This window comes from Onychostruthus taczanowskii, unplaced genomic scaffold (genome assembly GCF_017590055.1).
Source record: "Onychostruthus taczanowskii isolate IOZ18803 unplaced genomic scaffold, ASM1759005v1 scaffold110, whole genome shotgun sequence".
Taxonomy (NCBI): Eukaryota; Metazoa; Chordata; class Aves; order Passeriformes; family Passeridae; genus Onychostruthus; species Onychostruthus taczanowskii.
The window spans coordinates 862,854-882,046 of NW_024497630.1; the positions used below are offsets into that span (position 1 = coordinate 862,854).

Consider the following 19,193-nt stretch of genomic DNA (forward strand, 5'->3'; position numbering starts at 1 on the left):
AGCGTTTGGACAGCGCTGCCAGGGGTGCTCAGGGTGGGCTTGTTGGGGTGGCTGGGCAGGGACAGCCTGGGCTGAGGGTCCCTTCCAGCTCAGGATATTCCAGGATTCTGTGTTCCTGAGATTCCATTTAACACCTCTCCTTGGTTTTGTAAAGGTGACCTCAGGGAGGCTGACTGGCAACAGGGATCATCCCTGGGCTACTGGTCCTTGGAGCTGCTTATCCTTGGAGCTGGTTATCCTTGAGGCTGGATATCCCTGGTTTTCCCTTTAAAGGTGGAAGTGCTGCACTGAGGTGGGAATGCCCCCAGATGCCCATCCCCTCCCAACTCCACAGGAGCCGCAGTGAAGGGTGTGCTTTTTAATGTCAGTTATAATAAAATATTTTTACAGAGCCCAAAAAAATTCAAAATAGTGCAAAACATCTCACTGTCATGCATCCATGGGAGCCGCCACGGCGGGCGGGACAGACACACAGGCATCGGTGACACTGTGCTACAGGAGCAGAATTGGTCAGTTCAATCACATGCCAAACGGGACGCTCTGGGGAGGGGCACAGGGCCAGGGCACCACGGTCGGGCTGCAGGGCCGAGCCGCAGCCTGGCCACGCGGGAGCAGCCGGTAGAAAAGGGTGTAAACATTGAACAGAAACGAGAGAGCAAAGTGAAACCCTCTGGTCCCAGGCAAACCCTCTAGACAAAGGAGCGTGGGGGCCATTTGGGGTACCCTGTTTTGGGATGGGAGGGGACTGAGAGAGCTGTATTGATTTGTGGGGTCATGAGGCCTCTGTCTGCCCCAGACTTGGGGCGAACTGGCCAGCTGGGGTGGCCACCCCAACACCACACACCCAGGCCTCCCAGGCACTCGCACGAGACATGCACACCACTTAGCACACAGAAATGGTGCTCACTGGGGAACTGGGGGGCACAGAACTGGTGCTTACTGGGGGACTGGAGAGAGGGCTTCTCTGGGCTGGGGTGGGAAGGGTTTTCTTGCGCCAAGGAGATCCCATGGGCTGCATTGCTCAGGGATGCTGGTCCCCACCGGCCAGAGCAAAGAGGAACAAGTCCCTCTATTGAGGTGCCCTCAGCCCTGGCACCTTGTGGGGGGCAGTGGGGTAGCCCACGGTGGCAGCAAGGCAGGGAAGACAGGATATGGGCCGGGGGCTGCTCCCTGCTGCTCCCGACCCTGGTGATGCTGCTGCCAGCCAGGGAGGGGACCCTGTGCAGGGGGGCTGCGCCCGCCCACCCAACAGCCCCAATAGCCCTTCCGGGTACAGGACACAGCCTGTCCAGCTGCCCTGTATGTACAGGTATTTACATATGTACACATATGTGCTCAGGGCTGGCAGCTGCCCTGCCCTCAGGACACACCACCACGCTCAGGGATGGGGACAAGGGGCCATCACGCTGTGCCAGCCACTCACCAACACAGCACATGGCACCAGACACACACACACCCCGCAGCCCTTTCCTTGTGTCATTCGGTGAGGTGTGGGGCTGGGTGGGACAGTGGAGGCTCAGAGATGAACCACTGGGGTTCCTCCATCTCAGACAGGCTGGGGAAGGGCCGATTGCTCCCCTCAGCCAGGCTCAGCTCCAGCCCATCCCTGCAACCCCCCCAACACCAGCACCTTCCTGCGGGGTGTGACGGGGGCCTGGCTGTGCTCGGCACCGCTGTCAGCCAGCCATCGTGGCCGGGGAGGGAGGCGAGGGTCTGTCACTGCAGCCACAGCACCCCCTCCCCAGTGCCGGGGCAGCGACTCCTCTGTGGCCACTCCTATGGCTTATACACGGCTGGAGGATTCTGTCAGGGGCCGGGAGCGGGGGGCGAGGGCTGGGGGACCAAAGGACTTTAACTGCTGCCCTCCTCGGCCGAGCGCGTGTCCGACTTGAGCTTGACGAACTCCTTGGCCACCTCGTCGTTGTTGCGCTGCGAGAGGATGCGGAGCACGGTGAGCCCGGTGTCGTCCATGTGGATGCGGCGGCCCAGGGGCAGCCAGCAGGCGCAGCCGGGGCGCTGCAGGATGTCCCGCAGCTGCAGCACGGCGATGCCCACGGTGCGGTCCTCCCGGGCGAAGCAGTAATCCTTCACACACACCTGCAGCTCGTAGCACTCCGGGCCCGTCTCCGTCCCCAGCGTGCTGAGGGGGACCAAGGGACGGGTGGTGTTGGCAAAAGGGGTCACACTTCACCCCTAGCCCGGCCACTAACAGCCCCTACGTGGCTGCTGTCCCCGCCCCCACCCCTAGGAAAGTCTTTTCCTTTTTACTCCTGCTCCTCTCTCCCTGCTTTTACCAATGAGAAAATACCTTAAACACCCCATCGGGGATGAACAAACTCCCTGCAGACCCCTGGAGGTCCCCACGTGCTGGGGACACTTCCCCCAGCCTGTCCCTACATCCCCAGCCCGTGGTGCCACTCACAACTGGAAGCTCTCGTTGTACTTGGGGGCCCAGCTGTTGTTCTTGGATTTGGTGGCGAATTTCCTCTTCTTGTCACTGAGGTGGGGCCCGATGATGTTGACCTCGATGAAGGGCCGGAAGATGCCCGAGGTCTGCCATTTGAGGTCATTGGCAGCCACCACTGCAAGGAGGGGACAGGTGAGGCTCACGGAGCACTGTCACCTGCAGCTGTGACCCCAGCACCCCGGGCAGCAGGACCCACCTTTGACGGTGACTTTGTGCTCACCACTGCTGGGGTGGGTCAGCAGCTCCACATGGATTGACACCTCCCCAACGGGGTCATCCACGCCAGAGCCTGCGACAGACAGAGGGACGAGATGAAGTGCCTGTTTTCCCAATGTTCCTGACATGCCCTGCCCAACACTAACCCCACTGAGGAGGCAGGTCACCCACCATGGGGTGGAAAGGGGTGGGCATTAGGGTGTGTCCCAAAGGGTTGTAGGCACAGCAGCATGGGTGCAGCAGCTGTGATGGACATGACAGGACACCCCCAGCAGCACGCTGCCTCTGCCATCCCACCCCTGTGGACCCCCCCTTGCTAAAGCAGGGCTGAGAGGCCTGTCCAGGATGGGGCAGAGGACAGTGGCCCAGCTCCCCATGCTCTGGCCACAGAGGGGTGACAGTGTCATGGTCCCTCCCTGGGTAGGAGGGACCCAGCCAGGGGAGCCACAGCCCTACCAGTGTCTCGAGGCAGACCCGCCCCCTCGTACCCCTCCATCCCAGGGACCACACCAAGCCCAGGGGTCCCCGAGCCTGGGGACCAACAGGTCAGCCCACCCCCCACCACCCCAGAATTGTGCATGCACCCATGGGTGAAGGACGGGGCGCAAGGCAGAAGGACAGGCTCTGTGGCTCTGATGGGGTGACAGAGATCCAACAGGGCTCAGTGGGCAGCTCTCAGGGTGGGAAGAGCAGTGGAAGGAGGGCATGTCCCCACGTGTCACTGAGGGTGCCAGGCCAGGCCAGGGCTGGCAGTGGCACATCCCCCTCCACCCCCGGCCCCCGCCCCCGCATGCTGAGCCGGGATGGAGGCGATGGTGGGTGGGGAGGGGGTCTGGGCATGGAAGGCCAAGCGGGGGTGCAGCCCCCGCCCCAGCAGGGTGTGATGGAGGCCAAGCAGGGCCCGCGGGGGGCTCATTCCCTGCGCCCCAGGACAGGCAGACGGAGCGCGCCAGAGCAGGGCTAGTAATGGTCCTTAGGGCAGCAGGATGGGCAGGAAGGGCACAGGATGTGGCATGGCCTCCCCTAGAGCCAATGTCCCAGGGGGAGGTCACGGTGTGTGCAGCAGTGCTGGGGACAATGTGGGGTGCCCAGAGCGTGTGGGAAGACACCCCTATTCCCACAGGGACAGCCCCCGACCCGCTCTGGGGGTGGTCAATATGGCTGAGCACAGTTCCTTCAAACTCCCCCCAGAGCAGCCCTGGGAGTGGCAGTTTGCCCATCCTGGGGGTCCCCAAGGCCGGCGATGCTGGGGGTCCCCAGGCCACCCCAGCCCGCGGTGCTGGGACTGTTACTAGCCCAGGCCGGCGGCAGGCAGGTGCAGGGGCGGGCGAGTAGCACACGTACCCTTCTCAGGATAAACCTCTTCACTAAGGGTAAACCTAATCCCTTTCCCACCATGAACTAGTGGGAAGGAGAGAGAAAGAGACAGAGACACGGCACAGAGTACACAAAGAGAGGAGGAAGGAGATGAAGGAGGAAGGAGATGACAACGAAGAGAGGAGGGAGGAGATGCAAAAGAAGGGAGGAGGAAAGAGATGAAGAAGAGAGAAGGAGATGAGAGAGAAGGAAGGAGATGACGTGCATGGGGAACGGGAACAGTGAGGGAGGGGGGGAAACAAAGAGAAAGAGAAATCAGATCTCGCAGACAGACTGACGGCCAAGTACCCGGACAACACTGCAGTGACACAGGAGTGCCAGGCACCCCCAGCTCCGAGCATGGGCTCCTGGGGACAGGGTACACCCAGGGGTGCTGGCACCCACCAGACCCAACCCCACGCCCCCGACATGGCTGGCACAGGAGGCACAGACAGGACAGACGTCCCTTGAAGGAGACTCACGGACAGCAAACGCACGTCCCACTCCCCGAGGACACAGACAAGCCTGGCTGGGGCACCCTGCGGTGGCCCGTGACCACCACCGAGCAGCTCAGGGCCCTCCTCCAGCAGCCAAGGGACAGAATAAAGGGCAGCATTTAGAGCTGATCCTGCCCTGGAAGGTGCCCAGCATCCTGCACTGCACCTCAGCACACCAGAGCCCAGATCAGGGGCTTGGGCATCCAGCATGCCCAGGACATGCCCTGGCACAGCATCCGGATCCCATGGACCCTGTCAGTGCTGGGTGCCTGGGGCCATCCAGAGGGGACAAACACTGTGACACCTGGCCAGCGGGTGACCTTCCCCCCACCCACAGGCCCCATTTCCATGCCAGTCCAGCAATGCCCTGGCACTGGGGACCCATTGCTCTTGTTGGTGGGGAACTGGGGAGTGCCAGGCTGCTGCTGCTGAGCACCACAGCCCCTCTTCACCTGCAAGGCATGGGAGGAAAAAGCCCTTTCCTTCCCCAACCCTTCTCTTCCCCACTGTGAGCCTGGCTGGGACCCCCAGCCCACTGGGACAGAGCCAAGGTGGGTCCTGGCCATGGGGCAGCCTGGGGAGGACGAGGGCACAGCGGGGCCCAGGGCAGCGTGTCCTACCCTGCGATGACTGTGTCTGCACGAAGGTTTTGATGAGGAGATCTGTGGCCTGGGTGTAGAGGGACAGGGCGTAGCGCAGCGACTGCAGGTCAGGGCTCTTCTCCAGGAATGTTTTCTTCAGCCCCACGCCGCCAGCATGGAAGTATTGCTGGAGGGGGAAAGGCCTCAGGATGCTCAGCAGTTCTGAGAGGGTCCCCCTAGTGCTTCCTGTGCCTGGGCCTCAGGGTCAGAGCCCTGGGGGCACCCCAAATGCCCCAAAGTGCCCTCACCTTGATGGTGTCCAGTGCCAGCTCCACCACGGCACACTGCTTCGGGGTCAGGCTCTTGGCTTCCTCACGCACCATGTGGTCCTGGGGGACACAGATCCTGCTCTCAGCACAGCACCAGGACCCTGCTGCCCCCAGCCCAGCCCAGCCAGCAAGGGGGCAGTGGTGGGGTCCTGGCAGCAGTGGCACTGGCACTCACCCTGGAACAGAGAGCAACCCAACCCCCCAGCCCTCACCTTCAGCTCGGTGACCCCCAGCCCAGCCCCCCAGCCCTCACCTTCAGCTTGGAAAGCTGCCCCAGCTCCTTGGCCGCGTTGAAAATCATCTGTGTGCCCTGCAGAGAGCAAAGAAACAGGGACAGCCCCGGTGAGCAGCCAGGCTGGGGGTGGCATGGCCAGGCTGGGCACATCATGCCAGAAGCTTGCTGCAGTTCCAGGGGCTCCTCCAGGCTCCAGGGGACAGCAGCCAGGAAGGTGACACAGGTACCAGGCTGGCAGCCCCAAGTTCTCAGCACAGCTGTGAGGCTGCAGGCTTGGGGACCCCAGGGCAGGGCGCCACCCTGGCGTCATCCTTGGCTCTGCTCAGCACAAGCAGCTCGGCCCAAGAGTCCCATCCTGCTTCCTGTGCTCCAAGCACCTGCTCCTGCATCCAGCAGGGCCTGGCACAGCAGGGCACTGACCACTCGGACATCGGACACGGCGGGAGCAGAGAGCGAGAGCGAGGGACAGCGGGCACGGGAGGATGGCCTGTACCCCACAGCCACCAAACAGCCCCCAGCCACACGGAGCCCTGTCCAGCCCCAGCAGTCCCAGGGAGGTTCCCAGCCCCTTCCCCCACGTGGGAGACCCGGGCTGCCTCAGCCTGACCCCACCATGGCAGGGGCCATGGGGCCATTCTGTAGCGCCCATGGGCATAGCAGCCCCCTGGATGGGCAGATCCTGCTCACTGCCCTGGGCTGGCACCTCTGACTGGGCTGAGCACAAGCTCTCCTCCTCAGCTCCTCCAGTGTGCAAGTGCAACTGGATAAACTGGGGCCCAGAGACTCCACTACCTTCCCTCTCCCAGCACCAGCAGTTCCAGTCCCTCCCAACACAGGAACCTCAGCATCTCTCCCATTAACCAGTACCTTCTACAGGGGTCTGTCCACTCCGTGCCCACATTTGGTATGGCCCCATTAACCCTTTGTGCCCACCCCTCTGGCCACCCAGTTCTGTCCCATTAATTCCACCCTCACTGTTCCCATCTCCCCCAGTCAGTGGACAGGCTGGGAGCTGGGGACACTGGTGTCCCCAAAACAGTATAACAGGACACTGTACTGAGCTGGGAGTCCCCAACGCAGAGCACAAGGGACAAGGGACAGCGGGGAGGGAAGGGGAGAGAGCAGTGCCAAGTGGGGAGCAGAAGAGCCATGTCCTTACTTCAGTGTGACTGGGCAGCTTCACCCTGCTCTGGAAGAGAACAGCAAGGGACAGTTACTGGTGGCCCCAGCAGCATTCAGCCGCGGCTCCAGGCCCCCCACATCCCCTGGCCATGAGGGCTCTGGCCTGTACTCTCCTCTGGCTCTGCCCAGCTCTCTGCTGGTGCTGCTGGTTGGGCACCAGTTCACAGCTGCAAAGACTCAGCCCCGTGGCCACGCTGGTGAAGATGAGATGAGTGTGCCAGGTCTCTCCTGAGGACGGGCTGGTTTGCTCCCCACCCCATCTGGGGCTGGGAGACCAGAAGGAATCAGCTCACCCAGCACACTCAGCAAACTGGGCAAGAGCCAGTGTCCCCCAGGAGAGGAGGGGGAGCTGCAGGCATTGCCCAGATGGATGCTGGCATGGCTCTTCCCAAGAACCAGGATTTGGGGAGCAGGCTGGGGTCACTGCTGGGCACCCACCCTGTGGCAGGAGCACCCAGACAGGGCAAGAGCCCATGTGCTGGAGAAAGCCCTTGGAGCAGGGCTGGGGCTCAGCAAGGAAGGGGGAGCAGGCTCAGAGATCCGTGGGATCCCAGCAGCCCTGGGGCCCTCACTGTGCCCAGCAAGGCCCAGGACAGGGGGTCCCCTCTTCCTGAGCCCCCCACAGTGGGATGGGGTTGTATGGAGGGTCTACCATGCAGAGGGTCTCACCCCCTTACTGTCCCAGCAGGCAGCTGGTGCTGAGGGCTGTGGGGCAGTGTTCCCCACGGGGATAGGTGACACCCCACATCTGCCCCAAGGGGACTGAACACCACAGAGACCCCTCTCCCTACCCCGGGGACACACAGAACTGGGGCTGTCCCCAGCACACAGCACAGCACACCTCACCACAACACCACGCAGGCAACAGCACATCCAGACAGCACGACAGAGGAAGCACGGACAAGCCTGGACCTCCACAGCAGGCGGGTGTGAGACCACGAGTGTGGCCCCGGGGCAGTGACACACATGGAGCCCACAGCTATTTACCTTCTCTGTCCCCTTGCCATGTTTTCTCAAGAGCGTGCCCTGTAGAAGCAATGTCAGAGGTTGAGTGTGGGGTGGGGGGGACAGCATGGGACAGGACACAGGGGCACAGGTGGCAGAGACATCACGAGCTCCTGAAGGACAGCCAGTGGGGGACTGGTCCCCACCGGGATACTCGGTGAGGGCCTGGTATCATCAGGGTGCTGGATCCCCACAGGAAAGCAGGATGTTGCACTGCTGGAGAACTTGTCCTCACACTGGGAAACTGCTGGGATGCTGAATCCGTGAGGGATGATCCTTGCTGGAATACAGGATCCAGCTGTGTGTGGGCAGGCTCTGGTGCCCCCACACATCCTGCTTCAGCTCTGGCAGGTGCTCCCAGCACTGGGGAGGGAGCAGGGAGGGAGTAGCTGGGATTTGGCTTTGGCACGCAGAGCTCTGGTTTGTGCATGGCTGGGCCCAGTGCCAGCCCCACACTGGCCCAGGCAAGAGGAACTGTGTGAAATGAGCCACAGTGCCATGGCGGGGATGAACTCGGCTCTGAGCACGGACTGTTGGAGTCAGGAGGGGGAAGCAGGGAGTCAGCTGGCTGGGAAGCCTCAGAAGGAACAAGCAGCACAGGTATGGCCAAACAGGGCTGCCAGGAGGGGTTCTGGCCCTGGCAACAGCGTGATGGGTGAACAAGAGGAGCTTGTACCACACAGAGCTGACACTGCTCTGTCCCCCAGAGCCTCAGCAAAGCTGGGACGTGGGGCTCCCACGAGGTCCCCATGAGGTCCTCAAGAGATCTGAGGGGACACTCAGCCCCGGGCTGCCCCCAAGGCTTCCCCAAATGCTACTGTTGGACAGAAAAAGTGTTGGGGGACAGCAGAGTATTTGTCCCTGCAGGGGTTGGCACCAGCACCCAGCAGCTGGCTCCCACTGCTCTTCCTGCATAGGTGCCTGGGTCACAACAAGGGGTGGGGACAGGACTGGGGGGGGGAGTTGCCCTTCCCTTGCCCCCAGGGGCATAAACCCACAGCCACAGACTGGTCAGAAGAGGACAGAAGGAAACTGCTCAGTCAAAGCCATGCAAGGACCCAGCAGCAATGCCGAGAAGGAAACCAGCAGTCCAGGTTCCCAGGGCCATATCCCGACCCGGGAAGAGCCTCACAACTTGTGCCAGCAGCCTGCCCCAACACCAAGCACACGGGCCAGGGACCGCTGTGTCCCCGAGAGACTCCTCCTCCTCCTGGCAGGGAAAACCTCTGCCTCCATCACAGCCAGACCCCAGCCAGGGCCTCGAGGGGAAACTGAGGCACGAAGAAAGGACGAGCAGCCCTGATTGCAGGCAGGCACTGCTCCCTGCTCGTGCCTCCCGCGGTATTCCTCCCTTCAGAACGGAGCCCAGGTTTGGCAGTCCCTGATGACATGGCACTGCCATCACCGTCCCCTACCACCCCATCACTGCCCCTTGTCCCTCCCCATATCCCGGCACTACCAATCTGTCCAAGACCTCTCCACCCACCACATCCCGGAGGGGCTGGCATGTGCCGGCCAGGAGCCAGTGCCAGGCAGGGGCGGGGACCAGGAGCTGGACCAGGTCAGGAGCCGAAGGAGGGTGTGGGCAGGGCACGGGCAGCCACACAAGACAAGAACCGGCGAGGCCAGGACCGACACAGAGCGGACAGACAGACAGACAGACAGGGAGCTGCCGTACTTACAATCATCTGCCATTGTGAGGCGAGAGGAGCAATTGGAGAGAACAACCGTGACGTGAGTGTCGGCCCCCGCCTCCTCCATCCTCCCCAGCGCCAGCCCTGGCTGCCCCCCACCCCCAGCAGAGCCATGGCTGTCCCCCAGCCACAGCACTCAGTGTCACTGCCCTGCCACCGCGCCGCAGGCCTCCACAGCTCCCGAGGAGCCCCATCCTCACCTGCCCAGTCCCTCCTGACTGTGGGGGGGGGAGGGTTTTGCCCCAGGGGGGCTCAGTTCCAGGGACCCCAGCCAACTCTTGGCTCTGACACGCACCCCCAAACCACCAGCCTGTCCGGCCACCCTGTGGGCTGGCACCCGGGGACACCTGGGCAGGACGTCCCCTGCCTGAGGGACCAGTCCCAGCACAGCTTTCTCCAGGGACTCTCTGCCCTCAGGAAAATCACCCAACAGAGCCACATGTCCATGCCCCATCCTGTGCCCTAGCACAGACTCCACTGTCTCCACAGACTGGCTGGAAGGAGACTGGGATGGGGACTGGGATGGGGACTGGGACTCAGTGGCACCAGCATCCCTATGAGATTTGGCCACCCTTGGCCAAGCCCAGTCAGAAGCGATGTGGGGCTGACCTGAGCCAGACTCAGGGCTGTGACACACTGACAGTCAGGTGGCACCACTGAGGGCTGACATGTCACCACTGTGCTGTCCCTCACAGACACAGCACAGGAGCTCCACAGTCCCAGAAAGGTGACATGAAGGCTGACAGCTCCAGGAACTCCAAGGAAGAGCCTGAGCCCAGCTTTGTAATGGTGACAAAAGCCACCAAAGAGTGACATGTGTGTAGCTGCTTGAGAGCACTCAGTGTCACCCTTTCCTGCGTGACTTTGAAGGAACCACCTCAGGAAGCTTCAGGTGCAGGGGGGGCAGACAAATAGCGATGTGATATGGAGCCTCAGAGAGGGACCATTCCCTGGGTTTGCTCTGCTTTCCTAAATCCCCCAGGAGCAAGGAACAGCTCAGCCCTGCTGGGGAACATGTCCCCCCATCCTCATGAAAACCCCAGCCCCTTAGCAAGGCGAACAGGCAGCATCTCCCCACACTCCAGGAGCCCCTGGATTCACCTCCTGGCACAAGGAGCATGCCCACAGCCAGTGTGGATCAGTGTGGCATGGGATGTTGTCTCAGCTCTGAGGGAAGGATGGATAAGAAAGGGCCAGTGTCCCCTCTTTGTGCCACAATGGAGGTGGCAGGAAGGTCCTTTGCCAAAGCCAACCAAGAAGGTTCTGGAGGAAGGATGACCTATCTCTCCCATCCTTTCCCTGGTCAGGAGCTGGACACGGGTTTGGAGATGTCAGTGAAGTCCCCAGCCTCTCACATGTCACTGAGGGCACCTGGCCAGCCATGTCCCACACTGGCCCCAGTCAGCCACCTGTGTCTCAAGGTCCCTGGTCCCCCTGCCCATCACTCACCGTCTGGTCTGTGAGTGGGGGTAGGACAATGGTCTTCTCCATGGTGTTCATCACCAGCTTCCAGAGCTCCTTCAGCACCCGCTTCAGCACCGTCTTCTCGCAGATCTTGGCAAAGAGCGTCAGGCTGCGAGAGGAAATCCCACGTGTCACCCCTCCCGTGTCACCCTGACACTGCAGGTCCCCCGCACTGTCTGACGAGGCCGGGAGAGGCAGGATGGGGGTTCCAGCTGCCCCCACACTCACTTGCTGTCCAGCAGATCCATGATGGGCTGCAGGACATTGTCAGCGTCCTGCGCGACGCTGCTGCAGGTGCTGGCGGGGACGTTGCCGGTGCCCTTCACCTGGCTCAGGATGTCACCCATCTGCTTCACACACTCCTCGATGTGTGGCTGGAAACTGAGGACCACAACACACAGGCAGCTCAGCGTATCCCCCCAGAGCCCCTGAACCCCCAGAGCTCTCCTTTGCCCACTGCCCCTGCCCTCTCAGCCAGCTGTACCTGGTGGCAAAGACTCGGCTCAGATCATCCAGGACGTTGTTAAGTTTCACCTGCAGTTCCTTGAGGATATCACTGGCTTCTGTATCCAGCTGCAGGAGGAAGAGGTTTTTGAAGCTGACAGGGTTCCTAAACCAGCCCTCAGGGAAGTTTCTGCATCCCAAATGCATCCTTGGGCAGGGTGAAGCCCTTCCCAGTCCAATACAGTGGGAGAGCAGAGTGCCATGGGGCAGCACAGTGAGACTCCACATAGGTTAGGAAGGGGTCTGCTTCCAGCACTGGGGACCTGGGCATGGGGCTACCTCAGGGGGGAAGGGAATGATCCAACCCCTCACAGGGCTCCTTCCTGGAACCTCCCCATACTCACATCCTTCCCACCCATGGCTTCAAACATCTTCTCAAGCTGGACACGGAGCTGCTGGATGTTGTTCATCAGGATGCAGGGCTGGAGGGGGGATGGAGAGGGGGGTCAGCACCAATAAATATGCCTGGGGTAGCTGCTCACAGTCCCAGGACCCTCGCACCTTGCACTGGGGGACATGAGGACAGGGATGGCAGGGAAGCCACCCTGGCAGTGTGTCAGGAACTGCCATCAGGAAGGGACTGACCCACCCTGGGGCTGAGGTGACATATGGAGACAGCAAAAGGGAGATACATCACCACTTTCTCCTTCTCCTTGGAGCAGTAGGAGCCAAAATCCTTGGAGATGATCTCAGCGTACTGGAGCAGCACATTGCTGATGGTCTGCAGCCAAACAGGGCACCAAGAAAGACACCCAGAAAGCAGCAAGAAAAGGTAAGGAGGGAGAGAAGGAAACCATGAGTCCAACAGCAGTGAAACAACCTCATATCTGGATACATACGGGGAGCCCCAGACCCTCTGATCTCATGGATCACAGAATCATGGAATCATTAAGGTTGGAAAAGCCCTATAAATTCAAGTCCAACCATCACCTCAGCACCACCACCATGTTCACCACTAAACCATATCCTCAAGTGCCAGATCTATATGTTTTTTAACCACTTCCAGGGATGGTGACTTCACTGCTGCCTTGGGCAGCCTGTGCCAGGGTTGGACAAACCTTTCAGCGAATAAATTTTACCAACATCCAACCCAAATCTCCCCTGGCACAACTTAAGGCCATTTCCTCTCATCCTATCTCTGTTCCCTAGGAGCAGAGCTCAACTTCCTCCCCCAGCCGCCCCCTCCTGTCAGGGAGTTATGCAGAACCAGAAGGGCCCCCCTGAACCTCTTTTTTGGGCCCCCCTGAACCTCTTTTTCTCCAGGCTGAGCCTCCCCAGCTCCTTCAGCTGCTCCTGGTGCTCCAGACCCTTCCCCAGCTCTGTTCCCTTCTCTAGACGCTCCTGCCCTTCAATGTCCTTCTTGTAATGAGGGACCCCAAACTGACCGCAGGATTTCAGGTGAGACCTCAGCAGTGCCCAGCACAGGGGGGCAGTCACTGCCCTGGTCCTACTGGTCACACCATTGTTAGTACAGACTAGGTGCCATTGGCCTCCTTGCCCACTTGGGCACAGCTGGCTCATGTTCATGCACCAGGAGCCACATGGGCTCAGCCTCTGGAAGCCAGATCCAGCACAACTGGTCTCCATGGGCTGCTCCAGCACAGCTGTGAAGGCAACAGCCACGAAGCCGGCATTTAACTTCCTCCTATATTGCAGCAAGCCAGTTTTAATTAATCTATATTAATTAAGCAAATAACTCATCAATTATCTCATAATTAATTAATTAATATCCTGTGCTAGCAGAGCTGGGAGTGTCCCAGGGTGTGTCAGTAGCACATTGGCTGCCCACAACTGGATGGAGGGGCACAGGGAGCCCAGGAGCCCCAGCCAGGGCTGGCACTGTGGTCCCAGGGGTGGTGCTGACCCCTGCCCTGGCAGGTGCCCACCTTGGCAAACCGTCGCATGTAGTGCCCCACAATCTGGGGGTCAGGGCACTCCAGCTTCTTGATGATCTCAAAGCTCTGGTTGAGCTGGGAGAAGACATCCACCACGGAGCAGGAGAAGAGCGCGTGCTCCGAGGTCTGCTGGAACTGTAGAAGTGAGATGAGGTGTCAGCAGGATGTGTGGGGGAGATTTTGGCCCATCAGGACATATTTGGACATCACAGTCAGGGCATCAAGGGACAAGCCCCTCTCCTCCAAGACTTCATCCCTAGTCCTGTTCATACCCCATCCTTCTTGTCCCGCTCCAGTGCTCCGTGCAGGAAATCCCGTGACACCTCTTCATTCTCATCCAGCCACTGGATGACAAAGGGCTCGAACCAGCTGGAAGAGAGACCCACCGTGGTGAGGCCAGCAGCCCTCGTGGTGGCAGTCCCCTGCCCGGCCCCAGGGCTGCACTCACGCGGGGTACTCGGGCACGCGGCTCTTGAAGGAGGGCAGCTCGGTGACGTACTCGTTGTACAGCCACTTCACCTTGAAGTGCAGGTTCATGTAGTCTGCGCTCTTGCACAGGCGGTGCTTCTCGTGCTCTGCATGGGCAAAGGGCCTGGGGCTCACTCTGAGTCCCAAATCTGGGGCGTGGCTCCCCAGGGGCAGCTCCAGGGAAAAAAGATGGAAGTGCTTCTGGAGGGAGTGTTGATGAGGAGATGAAATGGGTTTGCCCATGGAACAGGGAAGGTGTGAGCTGAGGACAGCTCCTGCCTGGTTCACCCCTCTCTGGCTCAGGGTGGCAGGTGGGACTCACCCTCCATCGCGTACTTCATGTCCTGAGCAAAGAGATTCCACATCACCTCAGCACTGATCTTCCCCACGTTCAGTTCCTGGGGGAACCTGGGGTGAGGGGAGAGTGTGAATTGCAGAATCATTCAGGGTGAAAAAGACCTCCAAGGTCATTGAGTCCAGCCTGTGAATGATCGCCCCCTTGCCACCCAGCCCACAGCACTGAGTGCCAGATCCAGGCCTTCTTTGGACACTTCCAGGGGTAGGGACTCCAAACTTCCCTGGGCAGCCCCATCCAATGCCTGACCACCCCTTCCATGAATTCTTCCTGATGTTCAATCTGAACCTCCCCTGGCACAGCTCAAGGCTATGAACACAGGGTGAATCCCTCCATGTGGACAGACATCCCTCACACACCTCCCAGCAACCTCAGCTTTCCCATCTGTAGAATGGATGTTAAAACCACTTCCAAAATCCTCAAGATCCTACTGCCTCCACATGGGCACCCTCTGTGGGCACAGCAGTGTCCCCTTCCCTACTCCACCTACTCACTGGTTCAGGCAGGGTGTGTAGGAGTTCTTGTCTTCCTCAATAATGGAGACAATCAGGGTGATGAGCTTCGACCAGAAATCCAGGTTTTTGATGCTGGGGCCCTGCTCCTCGGGAGGCACCTCACCTTTCTTTGTCTGGAGGGGCAGGGACACAGTGGAAAATTTGGTCACGCCAGTGCAGGGCTCAACTTTGTGTCAGGGCTAACAAGGGAGCAGGAGGGAATACCCTGAAGGCCCCATGCAATCCCCTCTTGTCTGTCCTGATCTCAACCCCACAGCTCAAACTCCAAGGCCTGGGGATCATTCTGCACAGGACTAAGCACTCTGGAGAGGGAGCAAGAGCATGAGGAAAAGGAGGAGAGAATGGAATGGGAAAGTCAGTGCCCAGCACCCCCGCTGCCCACGCACCGGGTCTGTCTGGTACTCGCGGCTGTAGAGCTCATGGCAGTTGTTGAAGATGTACTCGTAGGTGGAGTTGAGACAGGCCTTCACACAGTCCTTCACCACCTGGCTGGCTCGTGGGGGGCTCTGCAGCTCCTGGACCTGGTGTGCAGGGAGGGCATGGTGTTTGGAGCACCCGCAGACACCCACCCAGGAGCACCACAGGCCAGCGCAACCCCAACCCACAGAGAACCAGGGCCAAAGGGAGTCAGATCCCCTGAGGGACAGGGTGAGCGGGGCCCCAGCAGTACCTTCATCCGAAAGAAGGTGATGCTGGTCAGCAAATCCACTGTGGACTTCAGGTCCTGCAGCCGTTCGGGGCTGCTGGCAGGGAAGTTGTTCTGGAAAGGAAAGAGGGGAGTAGCCCGCAAAATTCACAAGGGCAAGTGAGGGTGAGGGAGCAGCCACGTGCTGCTTCAGGTGGGGACACTGAGGCAGGGCAGGCACCTTACCCGGTACATGGAGAGGTCGATGCGCAGGGAGTTGTGCAGCTGGTCCAGGAGCTTGACAAAGCGATCTTTCTGTGGAGAAACGCCCCGGGGGCAGGTGAACAGGGCAAAGGCGGCAGGACCGACCCCCCGCCCCTGTCTCACTTTGCTCTCAGCCCATCCCTTTCCTTCCTTCCTTCCTTCCTTCCATTTTTCTGAGCCCTGAATGGGCAGGACATGCCTGCAGAGAAGAGCATCTCCTTGTTGGTGGCTGGGGCTCACTCGAAGCCCCCAGCAGCTCCTGGGGCACATGTGGCCATGCCAGGTGCTGTTCAGGATGGAGAAGTGACACCATGTGTCCCTTGTGTGTCAGCTGGGAGGGTGACAAGCTGCTCTGTCTGCCCTGCCCACTGGAACACCTCTGAGCCTGGGCTCAGGACAAGAGTTGGGAGAGGGGCTGCAGGATCAGTAGCCCCACCACTGGGGCTTTCCAAGAGCTCAAGAAAAAGGGCAGGGAAAGGATGTGCAGTGGTTGCCCATCTTGAGGTTGGCCCCAGGAACTGGACATTTCCTTGACTCCTCACTCACCCCACTGGGATGCATCAAGGGACATGGGCAGAGAACACCCCGTGTGGGGGGTCTCCAGTGGGGCTGAGGGGCTGTAGTTCAGCTCAGCCCAGCTCCCACCCAGGGAGCACAGGGCAGAAGGATGTAAATCCTATCTTGGGTTGTGGATTGGATCAGGGGTCAGAGCTGATGGAAAAGCAACTCATCATAGAATCCCAGACTGGTTTGGGTTGGAAGGTACCTTAAGGACCATGTTATTCCACTCCCTGCCATGGGCAAGGACACCTTCCACTATCCCAGGTTGCTCCAAGCCCTGTACAATCTAGTCTTGAACACTTCCAGGGATGAGACAGCCACAGCTGTTCTCAGGTCAACCTAAGTCCTCACTTCCTCACAGGGAAGAATTTCTTCCCAATATTGACCCCAAAATGTTGCTGGGGAGCATTTCCCTTTGTGTTCCTGCTGATGGAGAGGCTTTGGACAGCCATGTGGGCCTGCCATGAGAGGCCTGGTTCCCCCCTCAGCACTGGCTGTACGGGTCAGGGCTGACCCGCAGGGCTCTGGAGAGTCCGGAGCAGCGTCTGAGTCCTGGGATAAGAGCACAGGGGTGGGAGGGGCAGCGAGTCCATGGCTCGGCCGTGGCCACAGCCTGTGCTGGCCACCGCAAACCTTCGGCGCTGGCGGGGATGGCCCAGCCGGGCCCTGGGCCGGGCCGTGTGTCCCCAACACCCAAGGAGCGGCTGCAGCACTCTAACACTGGACACGACGGGTACTCAGGGTTAAAGCGACACGGCCGGGCACTTTAGCACCCAACCTTAGGCTCTCTAAAAAAGAGAAAGAGACAAGTTTTTAAAATCCTCCATGTTAGAGAAAAGGCGGGTTTTTGGTTTTCTCCTCCTGCGTGATCCGGAGGCACAGCTCGCTCGGCTCTAGCTACCCCCTGCAACAGGAACGTGGAGGTGAGCCAAAGCTGCCCGGAGCTGTGCTCGGCCCTGGCTGTGTCCCTGGCTACCCAGCACCTTGCTGCACCCGGGGCTGGGCACTGACCCTGGCTCGACCCATGCACACCCAGAGCGACCATTTCCTGCTTCTGGGATGGCACGGGTCGGGGAGCCAAGGTGAGAGCTCAGCCCTCCTTGCCCACATTCCCAGGGGGCACCCAGCCCTGCCACAAACTCGCCCCACTTGGCAGTCAGTGGTGCTGGCACAACCGGCTGAGTTTGCAGCAGGCTGGGGTCCCCCAAAGCACACGAGGCTGTGCAAGACCCCCCAGGAAGTGCAGGGGTGAGTAATGGCCACATGCTTCTGATTTTGCCACCAAGGTGGCTGGTCCCCTGTCCTGGCACACTGCCATCCAGTTTGCTCAGGCTCCCACAATAAATAGGGGAGTAAATTTAGCCCTTCTCCTGGGAAGGTGGTGGCTCTTTTCCTTCCTGAAATACAGGAGCAGGATGACTTTTGGGGCAAGCAGGGGCTGACCCCACTGCTGCCTGGCTGCAGTTTGGGGTTGAGGTGTTTTGCACAGCTCGTTTTGCTTCCCGAGCCCCCCACCCCCTCCCAAAGAAAGGAGAGAAAAAGAAAAGAGCGTTTACGTACCATGGGACTTACCCCGAAATTGGAGGCGGCGAAGCGGTCGGAGGCGTTGGCATTGCTGGAGGCGGTGGTGTGGGCGTAGTAGGCGTTGATGTTGGCCAGCAGGGTGCTCATCACCGCCGGCACTCCGGGGCACATGTACTTGGAGGAGAGGCAGGCAAAATGCCTACGGATAGAAGTGGCAGCTGAGGGTTTAGGGCCACGGGAGGGGATGCAGGGTTTGGGGTGCAAAAGTCATTGAATCCCAGAGCATCCCAAATTGGAAGGGACCCTCAGGGATGCTCAGCCCAGCCCCTGTCCCTGCCCAGCCACCCCAACAAGCCCACCCTGAGCACCCCTGGCAGCGCTGTCCAAACGCTCCTGCAGCTCTGGCAGCCTTGGGGCCGGGACCATTCCCTGGGCAGCCTGGGCAGTGCCAGCACCCTCGGGGGCAAGAACCTTTCCCTGAGCTCCATGCCAAGCCCTGGCACAGCTCCAGCCCTTCCTGGCCTCCTGTCCCTGTCCCAGAGCAGAGCTCAGCCCCTGCCCCTCTGCCTCCTCTGGGGAGGAGCTGCAGCCCCCGAGGAGTCTCCCCTCAGTCTCCTGTGCTCCAGCTGAACGAGCCAAGTGCCCTCAGCCGCTCCTCAGAGCCTTCCCCAGCTCCGTGTCCCTCCTTTGGACACTCTCCAACAGTTTTAGATCCTTTTAATCTTGTGGTGTCCAAACTTGACACCGGACTTGAGATGAGGCAGTGCCAGAGTATGTTGGGAAAGGGAAGGATGGGTGCACAGGTTTGGGGCCAGTCTGCACCCATGGCAGGGAGATGAGTGCCAATGGCAGCAGGAGAGGAAGATGGGGACAGAAACCCTCCACCTGGGGGGTGGGTGCAGCCCCTCTGAGCCAAATGGGGACAGGGGACTCACGTCATGGCCTGGTAGATGGACTCCACTCCATAGCGCATGGCAAACTCATCCACGATCTCCTGTGCTGTCTCATCAAAGTACACCTTCCACGCATCATCCCCCTTGGCATCGGGGATCTTCACCACCCCGTTGTTTTGCAAATCCGTCACAAAGTGGAAGAGGTTCTGGAGGTAGAAATGAGTCCCATCAGCTCCCCAGGGCAGGTGGTGGCAGGGTGGCACTGCTGGGGAGGGGGCCGTGCCCCCTGTGCCTTTCTGGGCTGCTCACCTCATGCAGGCAGGTGTATTGAACGTGGTAAGGAGCCACCTTCTCCTCACCCTTGATCTCCACGCTGATGTGCAGCCGGATGGCTCCTGACACTGCAGACTTGTCTGTGCGCTTGTCTGTGGGTGCAGGGAGAGGAACAAGGTGTGAGGCATTCCTGGGGCAACGCTGCTCACTGCCAACCCCAAAGAGGGGCACAGTGCTCTGGCACAATGCTCTGGCACAGGGCCAGGGTTGAGGGGACACCCAGCACCTGG

The 19,193-nt window shown here is 60.2% G+C and overlaps 1 protein-coding gene across 1 annotated transcript in view; it reads right to left on the reverse strand.

Annotated features, from left to right (window-relative positions):
- Positions 1–359: 359 nt before the first annotated feature.
- Positions 360–19,193, reverse strand: part of UNC13A (unc-13 homolog A) — a 34,020-nt gene continuing 15,186 nt past the window's right edge. Inside the window, exons 20-43 of the mRNA XM_041422615.1 lie at positions 18,940–19,055; positions 18,673–18,836; positions 17,786–17,936; positions 15,635–15,703; positions 15,434–15,523; positions 15,150–15,284; positions 14,743–14,876; positions 14,216–14,301; positions 13,874–14,000; positions 13,698–13,794; positions 13,417–13,560; positions 12,168–12,251; positions 11,875–11,952; positions 11,511–11,599; positions 11,255–11,407; positions 11,012–11,135; positions 7,851–7,889; positions 6,841–6,870; positions 5,700–5,756; positions 5,426–5,506; positions 5,157–5,304; positions 2,664–2,756; positions 2,423–2,582; positions 360–2,140 (exon numbers count right to left, since the gene is read on the reverse strand). Of these exons, the coding sequence (XP_041278549.1) occupies positions 1,852–2,140; positions 2,423–2,582; positions 2,664–2,756; positions 5,157–5,304; positions 5,426–5,506; positions 5,700–5,756; positions 6,841–6,870; positions 7,851–7,889; positions 11,012–11,135; positions 11,255–11,407; positions 11,511–11,599; positions 11,875–11,952; positions 12,168–12,251; positions 13,417–13,560; positions 13,698–13,794; positions 13,874–14,000; positions 14,216–14,301; positions 14,743–14,876; positions 15,150–15,284; positions 15,434–15,523; positions 15,635–15,703; positions 17,786–17,936; positions 18,673–18,836; positions 18,940–19,055 (2,738 nt within the window). The 3' untranslated portion in view covers positions 360–1,851. The remainder of the gene's footprint in view (positions 2,141–2,422; positions 2,583–2,663; positions 2,757–5,156; positions 5,305–5,425; positions 5,507–5,699; positions 5,757–6,840; positions 6,871–7,850; positions 7,890–11,011; positions 11,136–11,254; positions 11,408–11,510; positions 11,600–11,874; positions 11,953–12,167; positions 12,252–13,416; positions 13,561–13,697; positions 13,795–13,873; positions 14,001–14,215; positions 14,302–14,742; positions 14,877–15,149; positions 15,285–15,433; positions 15,524–15,634; positions 15,704–17,785; positions 17,937–18,672; positions 18,837–18,939; positions 19,056–19,193) is intronic.